Genomic DNA, 18,879 nt, shown 5'->3' with positions numbered 1-18,879 from the left:
AATGGCCGGGGCGGATGGCCCCCCCACCCCCCCCCCCCCCCCGAATTCATGGAGGGAGTGGGCGGTCCGTCCCTGGCAATGGCATCAGCAGCCTTTGCGCAAGCACTGACGCCATTTTTAAAGAACTTTGGGCCCTTCCATTTATTTTAAATTTTTGGAGGGAGAAGTTGCAAAAAATTTTTAAAACATTTAATATGCCCCTCTCCCACCCCCCTAATAACCATGCAATGCAATACTTGCCCTCTTCCCCCCTGCCCCAAGACACTTCCCCTGCCCACCTGACCTTCCCCACCCAAAAGTTCATAAACTATAAACTTTACCCCTTCCCACCATCCCCTACACCCCATGCCCCCCCCCCCCCACCCACCCCGCACTGAAAAACTTACCCGTTCCCCCTCCCCACCAGTGTTCCACCTCGGATCCCTGGACTTGGACCCGAAGGCGTGGGAGCGCCGGCTACCGGCACCAATATCGCAGCGGGACGAGAGGCAGAGGCGAGAAGGTAATTAATGCCTTTATTTAAATTTATTTAAATATGTAAATTTTGCTCCCGTCGCTGAGCGGCATGGGGGCTTCTCCGCCACCGGCAATATCGGGCTGGGCCTTCCCAGCGTCGAGGCCCATGGCAGGCCTCTGCCGGAGGCATTTTACCGCTCCCCCCTGCCACAATCCCACCCCCCCCCCACCCCCCCAACCCCCACATCGGAGGGCCTGTAATAGTCAGCCCATCATTTCATTTAGCCAGATTTTGGAAGAACTGGTTCTGTTTCAGATTTCCTCCCTTTGACTCCTAGGGTGTTAAACCCAATGCTGTTGTTAATTCCTTTGAGGTTTCCAGGTAAACTGATAACTCGTACATCTATGTACAATGTTGCCAATCCCAACAGATGTACCTACCACGCACTTACTTGTTGAGCATACAATAATTCCGATAATGAAACAGAATAAATATTTTCCATTAAAGTAATAATGCTACTAATTAAATCAAGGTAATAAGTAACTTTGATCTTAAAGTGAATAAATGTTGTAAGATCATTCATCAGTATTTTCAATTTACTGCATTTCAGGTATAGATTTAAAAGGGTGTGATTATGAAACAGAGATAAAGGTCAAGAACATGTGGACACCAGGTGATCTGCTGTATTATGGGAGAGCAGAGCTGAATGCATCTGATCATAGGTGTGTAACAGTGGCCCTGTTTTCATTATGGATGTCAAGATATTTTAGGAGGGTTTGCAATTTGCAAATTTGTTTCAGTGGTGAATATCTCTTTTCACCAAAATGAATCTTTTGCAAGTAGTTCTTCATGCATTTTCATTATTCAGAGAAATATGAGAAGGTGATATAAATTAAGATATTACTGTTATCTTTACCTTTCTGCAGTGTATGTTCATGTGGGTAGATCTGGCTGTGTCAGAGTCCAGTGGACATTTGGCATTTTATTGACTATTGAACAGATAAAAGGTGTTCAAACCTGTCAGCACAATAAATGATGGTGTATTATTGATTGTCTGCCACAAGATGTCACTGATATATGTAGTAAAATACTAGATCATATCTTTTATTTTATTCTATATTAAAAATCTTGGGGGGAATTTTATGCTAGCCCTCGCAACAACGTTGGAGGCGGGGAGAGTATATAATAAAGGATGGTGTTGGACGGGGAACCCGCCATCTTCCCACTTCCACCCCAATTAAGTCCAGGATGGGAAGGCCCGTGGACGGCCTTCTCGCTCCGCTGCCAATTGAGGTCGTTAAGTGGGCAATTAATCCCCAATTAAGGGCCTCATCCCGCCTCAACCGGCAGGAGAGCCTGTCACTGCATGGGGAGCTCACCAAGCAAACAGGCTCATTAAAAGGCACAGTGCCTGATCGTAGGACTCGTCTTCGGGAGGGTGTGGGGGGGGGCCTGCTGAGAGTCACCTGCCCCCCCCACCGCCCCTGCTGCCAAACCCTCTACAACTCCTCCCTTCCCCCCCTTGACCCCCACCCTGCGAACCCCTTCCTGCCATGACTCACCTGTAGCCTGCGTACAGTGCCTCCAGTAAGTTCAATACCGGCAGCAGCCACCGCCTCTGCGATGGTGCTGCTCACTTAAGGAGCTAATGGCCTCTGACTGGCCGGCAGCTCTCAGAGAGCAGGACTTCTGTCGCCGGAGACCTTAATCTCAGGGAAGGCCTGCCGCTGTCCACTTAGTGCCTAATTGGCACGTAATGCCGTGGGCATCCCAGAGGAGGAGACACGGGGCTCTCACCGGCGCTTTTGCTGGTGGCCAAGACCCCTGTCTCCCGGTCTTTGTGTGTCCATTCATTTCGTATCCCCAAACTTTACTTCCTGCTATCACAAATTTTTGATCATGCTCTTTATGTCCAAATTTAACATTTTAAATACCAATTATAGTGGTAATTCCAAACGAAAATAGATCCTGGTGACACTGTAGTTGCAACCAGCGGTCTTAAGGTGGTGGTGTAGTTCTACGAGATCCTCTGACTCATTGAACAATACTATAGGTTTACTCATAGGTATTTAATGTCTTGCTTATCGTGCAAAGTGTAACATTTACTTCTTGTCATACATAATATTTTCTCCCAATTTCTTATTTTTGGCAATTCTGGCCACAAAATTAATACATTTATATATTCACTGAACCATCTTGCAATTGATAGGGTGATGCACAAATATATTCCATCTCAAACAAGTTGCTGCAGCTAAATATGACATGCAAATGTATTAATTCGTATTCACTCCTACACTAATTCATTGGTTTAGTCAGCCTTTTGCTCTTAACCAAATTTGTTGTTTGACCGGCTTCATTAATGTTTATATGTGAAGACCTCAGACTTTCTCGAAAGTCTGGACTTGAAATTTATGTTTTGGCACACAGCACATGCTGCGGTCTGAGTACCGACACAATTTCTCATCAGAAATCAGGATTTTTCCATTGCAAGCAAAATGTTGTTTGTCCTGTGATAGGTTTTCTTTCTTCGAAATGATTCAGAACAAACTTTCATTTTTTATTCATATATTGTTTGCATTTTAACTATTATTGACAGCTGAATTAAAAAACTTAGGTTTTACCTCTGCAAAATTCAGATCAGTCAGAGGCAGCTGTCCTTTCTGTTATTTATATTTAAAGAGCCAAACAATATACATATTTATTTATCTTTCTCAGTGGAAAACTGCTCCCCTCTTTATTTTGGCTTTGTTGAAGAAATAAATCCTTTTTTTTTCTCAATCAAGTATTACAAGATAAAGTGATTTTTTTTTCGACTGGCAGACTAATTTGTGTATGAGAGGGAGGGACGTAGACAGAAAGAGCCTGATTGACGAACTGAGAGAGAGAGGCACAGTGAAAGTGGGAGAATGGTTGTGTGTGCTAGAGACAGAATAAGTGTGTGAGAAAGAATGACGATATGAGAAGGATTTTAGAGATAGTGGTAGCATAATGGTAATGCAGAGGCCTGGACTAATGCTTCATTAGACATGAATTAAAAAGCCACCATGGCAGCTGGGGGAATTTAAGTTCAAGGAAATCTGTCATCCTTACCTGGTCTAGACTACATGTGACTCCAGACCCACATCAATGTGGTTGACTCTTAACTGACACTGAAATGGCCGAGCAAGCCACTCAGTTGTACCTGGCTTAGCACCACCTGCTCAAGGGCAATTAGGGTTTAGTTTAGTTTAGTTTAGAGATACAGCACTGAAACAGGCCCTTCGGCCCACCGAATCTGTGCCGACCATCAACCACCCATCTGTACTAATGCTACACTAATCCCATATTCCTACCACATCCCCACATTTCCCTACCACCTACCTACACTAGGGGCAATTGCTAATGGCCAATTTACCTATCAACCTGCAAGTCTTTGGCATGTGGGAGGAAACCGGAGCACCCGGAGAAAACCCACGCAGACACAGGGCGAACTTGCAAACTCCACACAGGCAGTACCCAGAATTGAACCCAGGTCACTGGAGCTGTGAGGCTGCGGTGCTAACCACTGCGCCGCCCTTGGGCAATAAGGAGATGCTAACATCCAAGAACGAATAAACAAAAGATAGAAGGACTTATTATGATCCCAGGAGATTTAGGGAACCATGTACAGAAATTACTAAAAGGTGGCAGACAGGTACATGGCCTTCATCTCAAGGAGGCTGGAGCACAAAGAAGTGGAAGTTATACTACTATTACGACCAGGTGAGAAAGGGGTCTAGGGTTCCCTCTCCGCCTTCACCTGATCTTACCACAACAGGGTTTAATTTTAAACACACTTTTTTTAAAACTCTCCCTTAGTGATTCCTTATTCACTAACTTCCAATTATAAGGCAATGAAACTAACCAAACAGGTTTTTTTATGTTTAATGCAAAAAGATTGAACTTTATTAAACTTAAACTCTAATTCGGTTAATGCCTACGGATACGCGACACGCCCACACTGGCATGCATACACGATACGCACATGCAAATAGAGACAAAAAAGAGCAGAAGAAATAAAGTGGAAAAGTTTTAGGCAATATCTGAAGATGGCTTTGGTTACTGTTCTTCGAGCTCGTTGTAAAGTCCTTGATTGTAGATAGGGCTTGCTTTTTGTTGGGGCCCAGTATTCTTAAACCTTGTTCGATATAGGAGAGTTTTCTCTCTTGCGGTTCATGTGTCCTCAGTGGGTTCAGAGGCTTGTGAGAAAGAGATGAGAGCAGACAGGAGAGGTCTTCTCACTCCAGGAGCAAACAGTCTGTCTCAGTTCAAACTCTTTGTACAATTCAGAAAAACCCAGATTACCAAACAGGTTAGTCATGTGACTAGCTGGTCTGACCATGTCTGTTTGTGGATTCTCTTGACTGAGCTGACCCTTCTTACACACAATACCTGTGCTTCTTACACACAATACCTGGTGTTCAAAGTCTGTTGTGTGTTAAATTGGAGCAGGGAATAGCCCCTTTGTCCCTCCAAGCACTGTCTGTTAGTATGCAGATGTTTTTTCCAGCCACGGCTGATCTGTTTAACGAGTCATTTCCTTGCTCCAGCAACAGTTTAAAATCAATATTCATATGACAAAATTAATATGCCTCATTCTTGGCAGGTGGGGGTCTGCATGATACTAAAATTCTGTAAAGATCTGGTTAGACCACATCTGGAGTACTGTGTTTGGTTCCAGGTTCCATACCTCAGGAAGGATAAATTGATCACAGAATCACAGAATTGTTACAATGCAGAAGGAGGCCATTCAGCCCATTGTGTCCACAATGGATGTTATCTATATGGGCTTTAGTAAAGCCTTTGACAAGGTCCCGCATGGCAGACTGGTACAAAAGGTGAAATCACACGGGATCAGAGGTGAGCTGGCAAGATGGATACAGAACTGGCTCGGTCATAGAAGACAGAGGGTATCAGTGGATGGGTGTTTTTCTGAATGGAGGGATGTGACTCATGGTGTTCCGCAGGGATCAGTGCTGGGACCTTTGCTCTTTGTAGTATATATAAATGATTTGGAGGAAAATGTAGCTGGTCTGATTAGTAAGTTTGCGGACGACACAAAGGTTGGTGGAGTTGCGGATAATGATGAGGATTGTCAGAGGATACAGCAGGATATAGATCGGTTGGAGACTTGGGCGGAGAAATGGCAGATGGAGTTTAATCCGGACAATTGTGAGGTAATGCATTTTGGAATGTCTAATACAGGTGGGAGGTATACAGTAAATGGCAGAACCCTTAGGAGTATTGACAGGCAGAGAGATCTGGGTGTACAGGTCCACAGGTCACTGAAAGTGGCAATGCAGGTGGATAAGGTAGTCAAGAAGGCATACGGCATGCTTGCATTCATCGGTCGGGGCATAGAGTATAAAAATTGGCAAGTCATGTTGCAGCTGTACAGAACCTTAGGTAGGCCACACTTAGAATATTGCGTGCAATTCTGGTCACCACACTACCAGAAGGACGTGGAGGCTTTGGAGAGGGTACAGAGGAGGTTTACCAGGATGCTGCCTGGTCTGGAGGGCATTAGCTATGAGGAGAGGTTGGAAAAACTCGGATTGTTTTCACTGGAACGACGGAGGTGGAGGGGCGACATGATAGAGGTTTACAAAGTTATAAGCGGCATGGACAGAGTGGATAGTCAGAAGCTTTTTCCCAGGGTGGAAGAGTCAGTTACTAGGGGACATAGGTTTAAGGTGCGAGGGGCAAAGTTTAGAGGGGATGTGCGAGGCAAGTTTTTTACACAGAGGGTGGTGAGTGCCTGGAACTTGCTGCCAGGGGAGGTGGTGGAAGCAGATATGATAGCGACGTTTAAGAGACATCTTGACAAATACATGAATAGGAAGGGAATAGAGGGATATGGGCCCCGGAAGTGCAGAAGGTGTTAGTTTAGGCAGGCATCAAGATCGGCGCAGGCTTGGTGGGCCGAATGGCCTGTTCCTGTGCTGTACTGTTCTTTGAATGCTTCAGTTGAGCCTACCTCCACCATACTCAGGCAGCGCATTCCGGACCTTAACCACTCTCTGCGTGAAAAAGATTTTCCTCATGTCACTTTTGCTTCTCTTACCAAATACTTTAAATCTGTGCCCTCTCGTTCTTGATCCTTTGACGAGTGGGAACAGTTTCTCTCTATCTACTCTGTCCAGGCCCCTCATGATTTTGAATACCTCGATCAAATCACCTCACAGCCTTCTCTTCTCCTTGGAGGGGGGTGCAGTGCAATTTCCCCACAATGAAACTGAGGTTAAAAGGGTTAAATTATGAGGTTGCATAGACTAGGCTTCTATTCCCTGGTGTATACAAGAATAATGGTGATCCAATTGAGGTGCTTAAGACAATTAAATGATTGGATAGAGCAGATATTTCTTATGTTCTTGTAAACATCAAGAGATACAGGGATAGCGCAGGAAAATGGTGTTGAAGTAGGAGATGATCACATTGAATGGTGGAGCGGGCTTGAAGGACTGAATGGCCTATTCCTGCTCCTGTTTCTTATGTTCTTATGTTCTTACGTTCCTATAGAGAAAAGCAATTTCCTTTGGTGGAGGAGTTCAGAACAAGAAAGCATAACCTTAAAATTGAGACGGGAACGTCACACAAAATGGCAAGCGGTGCCATGCCCGATGTTGTCTGGGGTGGGGAAGGCTGAGGCCAATTGAGACCCTTAAGTGGCCAACTGATGGCCGCTTAAAGGAAGCGTTCCGCCTCAGCTGGGATTTTATGGAAGTTGCAGGGGTGTGCTGCTGCATGGAGATGCGTGGAGGGCCCTCCTGGCAGCGATGGCCACCGCCCCTGTCAAGACCCCACCCTCACCAACAGCCCATCCCCCCCCCCCACCCCTTCACCGGGGCCTGCCTGAATGGCCCTGGTGACCCTAACCCCACTTATCTGCATCCCGAAGTCGTCTCCATCTTCAGCACTGCAGACGCTGCTGGTAATGCAAAGCCTCCAGCCCTCTGGCAGCTCTGGAGGTGGGAGCTCATTCCTTAAAGGCATGGCAGCCGAGACAGTGGACAGTTAATTCACCGTCCGCTGTGAAATAGCAAGGGGAAGCCGACGGTGGACCCAGGCGGGTCTGCTCTCACTTTCCAGCCCGTCACCGGGACCCCAGTCACCAGGATAAAATCCTAAAGCTAGGCCATTCGGGGATGCTGTCAGGGAGCATTACTTCACACAAAGAGAAGTGGAATCCAGAACTCAGTCTCCAGGCAAGTTGTTGAGGGAAGATCAATTGAAAATTTCAAAACAGAGACTGATAGATTTGTTAGTCAAGTGTACTAAGGAATATGAAACCATGGTGAATAAATAGAATTTAGATATTGATCAGCCATGATCTTAATGAATGGCAGAACAGACTCGAAGGGCTGAATGGCCTATTCTGTTCTTATTAACCAACGCTGCCCACACCTTGTCCCTAATCTGTTTCTTGCTGTTAGACAGCCATATCCTGCTGGTGTACAGTTGACAATACAGTAACTGGATTTTGCACTTTAAAAATGCTTTCAGTGAGACAATGGGAAGTGAGGTGGGGGGGAGAGACACCCTTATTCCCTGGCCTTCTACAAGGCTTGATGGATGCATTTCCAATGGGAGTTGAGATGTTTTATGGGTAAGTTCCACTGGATACTGAAATATATATGGATTTACAATTGCTCTATGATTCATCTTTTCCCCATAGACAGTATTTGGACAGTGACTTTAACTGAGCAAGCCAGATTAAGAGCGAAACATCACAACAGGTCATCAATCTGAAACATTAACCCTACCTTCCTCTTTCCACAGATGTTGCCTGATCTGACTGTTTCCAGCATTTTCTGTTTCTGTCACAGTGTGCTCAGATGACCTGTGAGCCAAGAGATAGAAACATAGAAAACAGAAAATTTGTGACACAGAAGGAAGCCATTCGGCCCATCGTGTCTGTGCTGGCTGAAAAACAACTATCCAGCCTAGTCCCATTTTCCAGCTCTTGGTCTGTAGCTCTGTAGGTTATAGCACTTCAAGTACATATTGTTACGTTCGAGTGAGGAGGATTCGAAGGGCTTCCCTCTTTCCCCTGTCCTTGTTTGATCACAACAGGTTTAATTCTTTCTTAAAGTGGATGTCCTGGCCAATTCAGTAGGTGTTTGATTGGTTCTTGTTATGATCATAACAAGTAAGTAATCAGACAGGTTTTATTGAGTTATCAAAGAAAGAGGTTAACTTTATTGTATCTAAACTAAACTAATAAAATAATAACGTGCCAACTTTCACTCACACACACACACTAGAGGTTTACACACACACAAATAGGTTACAGAGTGGGGAAAGGTAGATTGGTTGAGTTAGCGGCCATAAAAAAGGTATACAGTCTGTAGAGTTCGGTGATTCAGCTGGGTTCCAGCTGAATTCAATGGTCCTGAGGCTTTTAGTTTGAAGAGGTAGTTGACTGGTTTGGTGAGTCTTTTGGAGATAGCGATGCGATGATTTCCTCCAACAGGTTTCTGATTGTAGCCGGAGTATGCAAAGTGGTCAGTCAACAAGCAGGATTTGAAAGCTTTTAGGCTGGAATGGAGAGAGAGAGAAAGGGACCCCCACTTTGGGTCTGCTCATGTCAGAGTCCAGTTGCTTCTCCTCTGCTGCAGAGAAAAACACCAGCTTAAAACCACAGATGGGGAAGGGCTTATTTCATGACAGTCACTCAGTGGCTCAAACATAACAGTTAGCAGTATTTTATTCTGCTTGTTGAGAGAACAGGTAGTTCCCTTAAACTTCCTGGGTACTGGTTCTTGCTGGGATATTAGCAGAAGTTTTGTCTCTCTCCTCACAAGCATTGCAGTGTAGGATACAGTGTTGCCAATTAGATGATCATCTTAAGCTGAAAGGATGACTTTGCTGGCAGCTTGTCTTTTAAAAAAAAAATAAATTCAGATCTCCAGTCAGTGCATTGGCATAATGATATCCATTTTTTGTTTAATGCGATAAGGATTTCTGGCTCTACATCCCTTTCAGCAGTGAGTTCCAGAGCCCCAATATCTGCTGCGTGAAAAAAAAATTCTCTCCAACTCCTCTCTAAGTCTTCTGCAAATTACTTTAAATCTATGCCCCCTGGCATTGCTAACAAGACCTGCATTTATTGCTCATCCCTAGTTGGACTTGAGATGTTTGGTGAGCCGCCTTCTTGAACCATGAGAGTCTACGTGGTGAAAGTACTCGGTGTTCGATAGGGAGTTCCAGGTCTTTGACTCAGCAATCTTGAAGTAATGACCATATATGTCCACAATGGGATGGTGAGGGACTTGGAAGGAAACTTGGAGGTGATGTTCCCAGCACCTGCTGCCCTTGTCCTTCTAGGTGGTGGAGGTAACAGGTTTGAGAGATACCATCATAGAAGCATTGGTGAGTTGCTGCTGTGCATCCTGTAGATAGAATATGCACTGGTGGTGAAGGAAGTGGATGTTTAAGGTGGTGGATGAACTGCTGATCAAGCAGATTGCTTTGTCCTGAACTGTGCCAAGCTTCTTGAGTGTTGCAGCTGCACCCATTCAGTCAAGTGGAGAATATTTGATCACACTTCTTATTTTTCCTTGTAGGTGGCTTTGGGGAGTCAGGAGGTGAGGGACACACCACAGAATTCCCAGCCTCTGACCTGCTTTAATAGTTATGGCATTTATGTAGCTGGTTCAGTTGAGTTGCTGGTCAATGGTGACCACCCCCCAGGATGTTGATGGTGGAGGGTGGGGGAGATTTGATGATGATAGTACATTGAATACCAAGGGGAGATGGTTAGATTCTCTCTTGTTGCAGATGGTCATTGCCTGCCGCTTGTGTGACACAATGCTACTTGCATCTTATTTGCCTAAGCCTGATTGTTGCCCAGGTCTTTCCGCACGTGGGCTTGGATTTCGTCACTTTCTGAAGAATGACAAATGGAACTGAACACTGTATAATCATCGGTGATCAGTCTCACATCTGACACGATGAAGAAAAGGTCATTGATGAAGCAGCTGAAGTTGGTTGGGCCTAGGATGCTGCTCTGAGGAACTCCTGCAGTAATGTCTAAGGCAGTAACTATTTCTACATAGTTGCACGTCCTTTGGCACCTTGATATACTTCTGTAGTCCTGTAATTTGGGTGTGAGTATATTATTGGGTGCAAAACCCGGAATATCCTGAAATCTTGTGCAACGCAATATTGTAATCATGGCGTAATACTGATTTTCAGCATAAAAATGACTTCCTTGGGCCCATTCTGCAAAACCTCTGCTGAGACTATCCACCTCTCATTAACATCGCTCCACCCCCTTGCAAAACAAGACAGAATGTACCTCTGATGTTTCAACAACATGGGAAGCACCTGTGAAGTCAGAGTCCATGACTTGTTAGTCCAGAATAAATAAAAGCAAAATAGTGCAGATGCTGGAAATCTGAAATAAAAACAAGAAATGCTGCCAGACCTGCTGAGTATTTTCAGCATCTGTGGAGAGAGAAGCAGAGTTAACGTTTCAGGTCAGTGACCCTTCATCAGAACTTGTTAGCCCAGGGCTCCCTTCCAACTGGACTCTCCAGAAAGGTGGAAACATCCTCTTCCATTTTCAAGTTTTCCTGGTCCTTAGAACTAGCAGGCCAGTTAACTTGCCTTCTCTCATTAGCTGCCCCTGTGTGTTATCTCTTTACTATTCCTGGTACAGGTGAGCTAGGTGACTTTGATGCTGTTTGAGTGACCTGGTGATAATGAGGCAAGTATGTTTCCATGAAAGAAAAGAGGAATGGGCCTCTGGCCTTCCATTTCCTTCTCATTCACGAGCTCAATGTGAGCCATAACAAGACCTGGATCCACTTCCTATTGCTCCTCTGGAAGCATCTCCCTCTCCTTCTCCACCTTCGCCTCCTGTTTCATCTCCTCGACTTCTTACTCCTCATCCACCACAATGACTTACTTGGGCGAGTATGGTGAGTCGTACCTTCCCAGCTCTGGTAAGGTCACTGAACTTCTTTCCACATTGCTGCTCTACCATCGGGGTCATGGAGCTGGCACTCTCAATATTCTGCCATTTCTCTCCATGCCTTCTGGGAGCCCAGGAGTCAGTACCACTTTTCCATTATTTCATTGAGGAGGACCCATAGGTCGCCGTCAACAAAGTTTCAGTTTTCTTTCTGCTAGCTTTGGTCTCGATTTTAGTGGTCAGTGGGAAATGCTGTTGAGACACTGGAAACACTCTGGGCGACCAAAAGAATTTAAAGTCTCCAAAGAAAGTTGTCCCCATCCTCTTTTGTAAGGCTCCATGTGAATTCCCTGTGAGCAAGTAAGTTATTCTGAATTCACACTGCTTTTTTTACTCCAATTTTTACATTCCAGCATAGTCAAATATGGTCCTTTGAAATTTTGTTGTAAATTGCCATCATCAAAATGCAAAAGCTGCCTTAAATTTAGTTGTAAGTTGTAAGTTACATTATTGCAGCAAAGTTTGTCAGGGTGCATGGGATGAATTTGAGTACAGAAAAATGATGAGTTTGGTTCGGGCCAGATGTAAACTTTTTAAATCTGTAAACTGACCACAACCCACTGACTTCTGGGTTTAATGGAGGTAGGACAAGTTAATGAGCCTGGCAACCTCCGATTTAACCTAGTTTGCAGGTTTTACAGTGGGTGGCTGAGTTTTCCAGGCCTTGGGAAACCTGGCAGCTGAAATGAGGTGAGGACAGCTTTGGGAAGAAGGTAAATGCCTACACAGCAGTGCTTGTGGGCTAGGTGGAGCAGTAGTGCTTCTCTCCAGCGCCCCCACGCTCCCCCTGGTTCAGACCCTCACCCCATACAAAGCCCCCAGAGTCAGGGATTGGAAGCTTTTTGCTATGTTTTGTTTTTAGATCAATTATATTCCTGAAAACATTAAGTGACAATGGCCGGGATTTTATCTGGGCGTCGGGGGTCTCGACTACTGACAAAAGCGCCAGCAAGAGCTCCGCATCGCTTCCTCTAGGGGAAGGCCTGTCGGATCGATCCCAATTAGGCACTTAAATGGACAGTGGCAGACCTTCCCCAGGATCAAGGACCCTGGCAACAGAAGTCCCACCTGCTGAGATCTGTCAGCCGATCAGAGCTGGCAGCTCTTTCACTGAGCAGTGCCACCGCAGATATATTTGTGCATCACCTTTTAACCATAGTAGTTGGGCTGGTTACTGTACAGCTAAGTATAAACAGTGGCATTGGCATCCCATAGTGCGTCACCATGTCAGCTGTGGATTTGACACAATGCAAATCCACTTTGTTAGGTCTCTCTCTTGTCAGCAGAATTAATATCCACATTTTTCGTTAAAAATATGAATATTGCACTCACCACTATTTTGCTTGAAATTAAGTTATTTGCAATATTTGAATCTGTGGCTATGATTTTTTAAAAAGGTGTAGGTAACATTGTGAATTATGGTTATATTAAAGGCAAAACTTTGATGCTGTTTACTTAAGTGTTAATGCATCCACAGCAGTTTTAATGTTGGTATTTCTTCTTGCATACTTTTACAATCCTCCTCTTCACACTTCAAATACAGGCCTGTCTTAGCTGTCTTTGAAGTGAATACTCAGGAAGTGGATATTTACGCACGAGAGAAAGTATTCCAAGAAATTACATCTTCCCAGGGACCATCAGATGCAACTGTGGTGATATGTCTCAAAGGACCAACCAATGAAGAAAGGGAGGAAATTCCAGATGACCTAAGAAATGAAATAATTAATTTCTTTAAGAGTTATGGCACTATTTTATTGCTGAGGTAAGAGGTGGTTATTAGTAATAAACAACCCTGAAAACAGTGGTTTATTTGACCAGTCTTTTATCTTTGTTTTTTTTATCGAAATCAAGAGCTTAGACAAAAATGATAATTATTGATGTGCCATCACAAGCAAAAAACTTTTTCTATTGCATATCTCAATCAAGTGTGAGCAGCATGTTTAATAATGTTGTGTAACCTATTTCACTTTGAGAGTGCTATATTTACCTTCGTGTTGATAGATTCAAATTGACAGATTAAGTAAATGGGCAAAACTGTGGCAAATGGATTTTAATATAGGCAAGTGTGAGGTCATCCACTTTGGACCCAAGAAGGATAGAACAGGGTACTTTCTAAATGCTGAAAAGCTAGAAACAGTGGGGGTCCAGAGAGACATAAGGGTCCAGGTACAAAGATCATTAAAATGTTGTGAACAGGTACAGAAATAACCAAAGAGGCTAATGGCATGGAAGCCTTTATATCCAGAGGGCTAGAATACAAGGGGGTAGAAGTCATGCTTCAGTTTTACAAAGCCCTGGTTAGACCACACCTGGAGTATTGTGAGCAGTTCTGGGCACCACACCATAGGAAGGATATACTGGCCTTGGAGGGAGTGTAGCATAGATTTACTAGAATGATACCTGGACTCAAAGGGTTAAATTATGAAGAGAGATTACACAAACTTGGGTTGTATTCCCTGGTTTTAGAAGGTTAAAGGGTGATTTGATGGAAGTTTTCAAGATATTAAGGGGAACAGATAGGGTAGATAGAGAGAAACTATTTCAGCTGGGTGGGGAGTCTTGGATTAGGGAGCACAGTCTACAGTCTAAAAATTAGAGCCAAACCTTTCAGGAATGAAGTTAGTAAACATTTCTACACAAAAAGGGTAACAGAAGTTTTGAACACTCTTCTGTAAATGGCAGCTGATGCTAGGTCAATTGTTAATTTTAGATGTGAGATTTATAGAATTTTGTTAACCAAAGGTGTTAAGTGGTATGCAGCAAAGGCCCATATGGAGTTAAGTCACAGATCAGCCACAATCTCATCGAATGGCGGAAGAGGGTCGAGGAGATAAACGGCCTACTCCAATTCCTATGTTCCTATGCTATGCGAATGAATTCCTGTTGCATTTAATTTGCTGCAAAGCATTGGTATTCTGAGCCATGCTTTCTGCCTCTGCTGTGCTAATAGCAAGAGAGTTCTGTGATATTGTTGATCTAAATCTTGTGCATCCAACCTCTAGGAAACTGAAAAAAATTGTTTTGGTAGATTAGTGCTACTGATGTGTTACTGTGTATTGTGACCCTGCTTTTCCCTCCTTGGTTTTGCTAAAGACTGCTTGACATGATGGTACAGTAACTGTATTACTATATTCCTGTTAGGTTTGATCATGGACAGATGCTGGTAACTTTTCAGGATAGCCGGATGGCTCTGAAAGTTTTGGATCTAGATGGGAAAAAAGTAAGTCTGGTTTTGGTGCGGAATGGTCTCAATTTTATGCCCCAGCATGTTGAATTAAAATGCTGTCAATCATTATATCAGTGCAGAAACTGAACTTGTGAGCATACTTTGCATGTGTGTGTGTGAGATTCAATTTATCACAATAAACCTTGCTGTCATTTTATCTTCTATTCAGACACTTTTCTTGCATTTTTCGTCTAATATGCAACTAATTATTGATTCATCCGATCAAAACATAAACGACATAACAATCATTATTGATTTGAGAATACATAGAATAAGCCATAGGAGCGATTTTTAACTCCCTCCACCTAGTGGAAATAGGTCAGGAATGCCATTAAAATTAAGATTTAGGACTCACTGTCCTTTTATTGCTTGGTTCCTGCCTGCTACCATGTTAACTGCAGAGATTTCTTAAGTGACCCAGGCCTGAAGCAAGCAGTAATCTCATTAATATATTCAAATTGCGTTTGATTAGAACCCCAACTAATTTTAGCATGTAAAAATATTCGCATGCCTTGCACTTAATCTCTTGAGTAAAACCTAGTGCAAAGGTTTGCAAAACAATGGGACTAAGTGGCGACAAATCCTCTGGACCTGACCACCTGAATTTTAGGGTTTTAGAAGAGGTAGCTGCAGAGATAATGAATGCATTGGTTTTGATCTTCCAGAATTCCTTAGATTCTATTGGAAGGACTGCAAGGTAACAAACATAACCCTGCTATTTAAGAAAGGAGGGAGAGAGAAAACAAGGAACTATAGGTCAGTTTAGCCTAACATCAGTTTTGGGCAAAATAATTGAATCTACTATTAGGGACATAGTAACAGGGAATTTAGAATATCATAATATAATCAAGCAGAGTCAACACAGATATATGAAAGGGAAATCAGGTTTGCTTTAAAAGTACACTGCTTACAAATTTGACAAGTTAAAAAGGCACTTTTTTAATGGATAGCACAATAATAGCTTAATATTATTTTCACCCAAGTATCAACCCATAGTGCTTTTCTTACAACTACCTTACCACTGATATGAGATGCACCCACAGTGGCTTCATCGTGGCTGGAGGAAGGCTCTTTTGTTAAAGCATGGACCCTTGCTATGCTTGTGATGGGCACATTTTGGCCTGAGAGTGCTTGCCTGCAGGCCACAGTCTCCTGTTGACTGCAGTACCTCCACAACTGAGTCTGAGAATCTGGGTGCTCCAAAATGACTTGGAAGTAATGTGAGGGAGGGGGCATAAGAGGCAGCTTATCTTTTTTTAGATAAAAACAGAATTGAGGAAAATAGTTTGATTTGGAACAAAATTGATATTTTAAATAACAAAGACTTGGGCGGCACAGTGGTTAGCACCACAGCCTCACAGCTCCAGCAACCCGGGTTCAATTCTGGGTACTGCCTGTGCGGCGTTTGCAAGTTCTCCCTGTGACCTTGTGGGTTTTCACCGGGTGCTCCGGTTTCCTCCCACAGCCGAAGACTTGCAGGTTGTTAAGTAAATTAGCCATTATAAATTGCTCCTAGTATAGGTAGGTGGTAGGGGGATGTGGTAGGAATATGGGATTAGTGTAGGATTAGTATAAATGGGTGGTTGATGGTTGGCACAGACTCGGTGGGCCAAAGGGCCTGTTTCAGTGCTGTATCTCTAAATAAAATAAATAAAGATGCAGAGAAGATTTATTAGAATGGGACCAGGGATGAGGGTCTTTAGTCGTGTGGAGAGTCGAGAGAAACTGGGATTGTTCACCTTAGACCAGAGAGGTTTAAAGGGAGATTTTATTGAGGTATTCAACATTATGAGGGGTTTTGATATAGTAGAGAAGAAGAAACTGTTCCTGCTTGCAATAGTATTGGTGACCAGAGGATACAGATTTCAGGTGATTGACAAATGAACCAGAGGGGAGATGAGGAGATTTGTTTTGATTAAGCAATTGTTATAATCTGAAATGCATTGAAAATGTGGCAGAAACGTGTTTTTAGAAAGTCTTGTGTAATTATTTATTTATGGTGTTCCACCAACTTAAAATTAATGCGATTTAACACCTTCAAGGTTAATGGCAGAGTGATGAGTATAACACCCCGGACCAGAGACTGGCTGAATGATTTACATGAAGAAATTAACATAAACAGGAACAGTATTGTACCGATGTCTCCAACTGCAAATTCTTGCCTGCTCGAAGAAACCTTTGATTTCAACAGCCTGGATTATGACACTGAAGGTAGTTCATATGCCACATGAGCTTTCTATTATATTGCTACCAAGTATCATTAAAAATTCAATGGCACATTGGTGTTGATGCTCCAGCATGCGATTTTCTGCATGGTGAGTTCAGAATTTCATCCGTGCTATTCGCAAATGTTGAGTAGAAAGCAGATTACCCTGAACTGTACAACAAACATCCAAACGCCTGATCAACAACAACATCCTCAATAATAGCTCTAACTTGTGCAGACCTAGAAAGCTGCCAACATTACAGCTTGATTAATTTGTATCAACTTCTTCGGATTATTGTTCTATCTGTGCATTTTCTGTCAAGTTGCAAGATATGATTGGCATTCGTAAAACACATTTGCCAATCATAATCTGTAATCTGTGCTGGTGCCAGTGGGACCTTGACACTTGTGTCCTTACAGTGCTTCTATATGGTCTTTTGCTGTCTCCAGTCTACCACCTTTGCTGTTCAGTTAACAAACCTAGACACATTCATAGTCAATGAAGTGTGGTGTCATGAGTGTATTTTCTGGAAGGAGGGATCGTTGGTGGTAGAATAATTAGTACTGTTGTTCTCCCATCAACAATCTCTCCACTCAACAGCAATTAAAAGCATTTAAAATTACAGGTGGGCTAGATGTACAGTATCAATGTGCTTTTGCCAACCAAGGACTTTTTATATATTTTGATTGTAGATTACAGTATTCAACAATTAAAAATGGGTGATGACAGGTTTGAACTGAATTCAGAGACTTGAGCACATAATCCAGGCTGGCACTTCTGAGTACTGAGGGAGTGCTACACTGTTGGAGGTGCCATCTTTTTTGGATGAGATGTTAAACCCCATAAGCCCTCTCAGGTGGACAAAAAAATCCCATTGCACTTTCTGAAGAAAAGCGGAGAGTTTTCTGATGTCCTGGCCAACACATCCCTCAGCCAACAGCATCATAAATAAATTATCAGGTCATTTATCACATCGTTTTTCTTGGGATTTTGCTGTGTGCAAATTGTTTGCTGTGTTTTCATAACTATGATAGTGATTGCACTTTAAATGTATTTCATTTGCTGTGGAGTGCTTTGGAATTTCGAAGTTGTGAAAGACACTCCCAAATACAATAAGAGCAAAATACTGCTGATGCTGGAACTCTGAAATGAGAACAGAAAGTGCCCGCAATACTCAGCAGGTCTGGCAGCATCTGTGTAGAGAGAAATGGAGTTGACGTTTCAGGTCTGTGACTGTCTGCTTCTCTCTACACAGATGCTGCCAGACCTGCTGAGTATTTCTAGCACTTTCTGTTCTCACTCCCAAATACAAGTTCAGTCTTGAATGGTAAAATGATGTGGGATACCTTTGGGTAATTCTGTGTGTACCACTCACACGTAATAACCCTTAAACCAATCTGAGGCTTCATAAAACTTTTGAAGTGCCAATTATTTACCAGTGTATTAGCAAGTACTAGTGAGAAAAGTGAACCTAGAACATACAAAATGGGTACAATAGCCTAGTGGTTATGATAGTTGACTAGCACATTCAGATACCACCACCAATTGTGGAATTGAATCCAACTAAATCCAGTAATTTGTGGGCTGTGAAAGCTGCAGGATTGTTGTAGACATCCAATTAGTTCATTAATGCCCTTAAGGGAAAGGAACCTGTCACCTCTACCTTTAAACATCACTCCTGTCCGACATTGTGTGGTTGAATATTTATGCACTCCGGCAATCTAGGGATGTGTAATAAATGCTACCTTGCCTATGTCACCCAAATCTAAATAACAAATGAAAAAAAAAATGTCATCAGTGAACTAAACAGAGTAAATCATGGCCCATACATGCAGCACAGCTTTTTCCTGTCTGTATGGCTGTGCAGTAATAATTTGCCTATTAAGAGCCCTGAGTACATTCAATAACCTATTTATCTTTCTGCAATAGTTTGTTTCGTCTCAAAGACAAAAAGTGTTGTTCTTCTGGATAAAACTGATTTAAGATTATGAAA

The 18,879-nt window shown here is 43.1% G+C and overlaps 1 protein-coding gene across 1 annotated transcript in view; it reads left to right on the top strand.

Annotated features, from left to right (window-relative positions):
- The window catches only part of LOC137376366 (synaptojanin-2-like), a 217,607-nt gene that overhangs the window by 173,351 nt on the left and 25,377 nt on the right, over positions 1–18,879 (top strand). Inside the window, 4 exon segments of the mRNA XM_068044775.1 lie at positions 1,068–1,179; positions 12,997–13,215; positions 14,595–14,673; positions 16,722–16,890. Of these exon segments, the coding sequence (XP_067900876.1) occupies positions 1,068–1,179; positions 12,997–13,215; positions 14,595–14,673; positions 16,722–16,890 (579 nt within the window).

The sequence above is a fragment of the Heterodontus francisci genome, chromosome 13 (assembly GCF_036365525.1).
Source record: "Heterodontus francisci isolate sHetFra1 chromosome 13, sHetFra1.hap1, whole genome shotgun sequence".
Classification (NCBI taxonomy): domain Eukaryota; kingdom Metazoa; phylum Chordata; class Chondrichthyes; order Heterodontiformes; family Heterodontidae; genus Heterodontus; species Heterodontus francisci.
The sequence above is the reverse complement of the archived record's forward strand: the minus strand, read 5'-3'. Positions and strand labels throughout refer to the sequence as shown.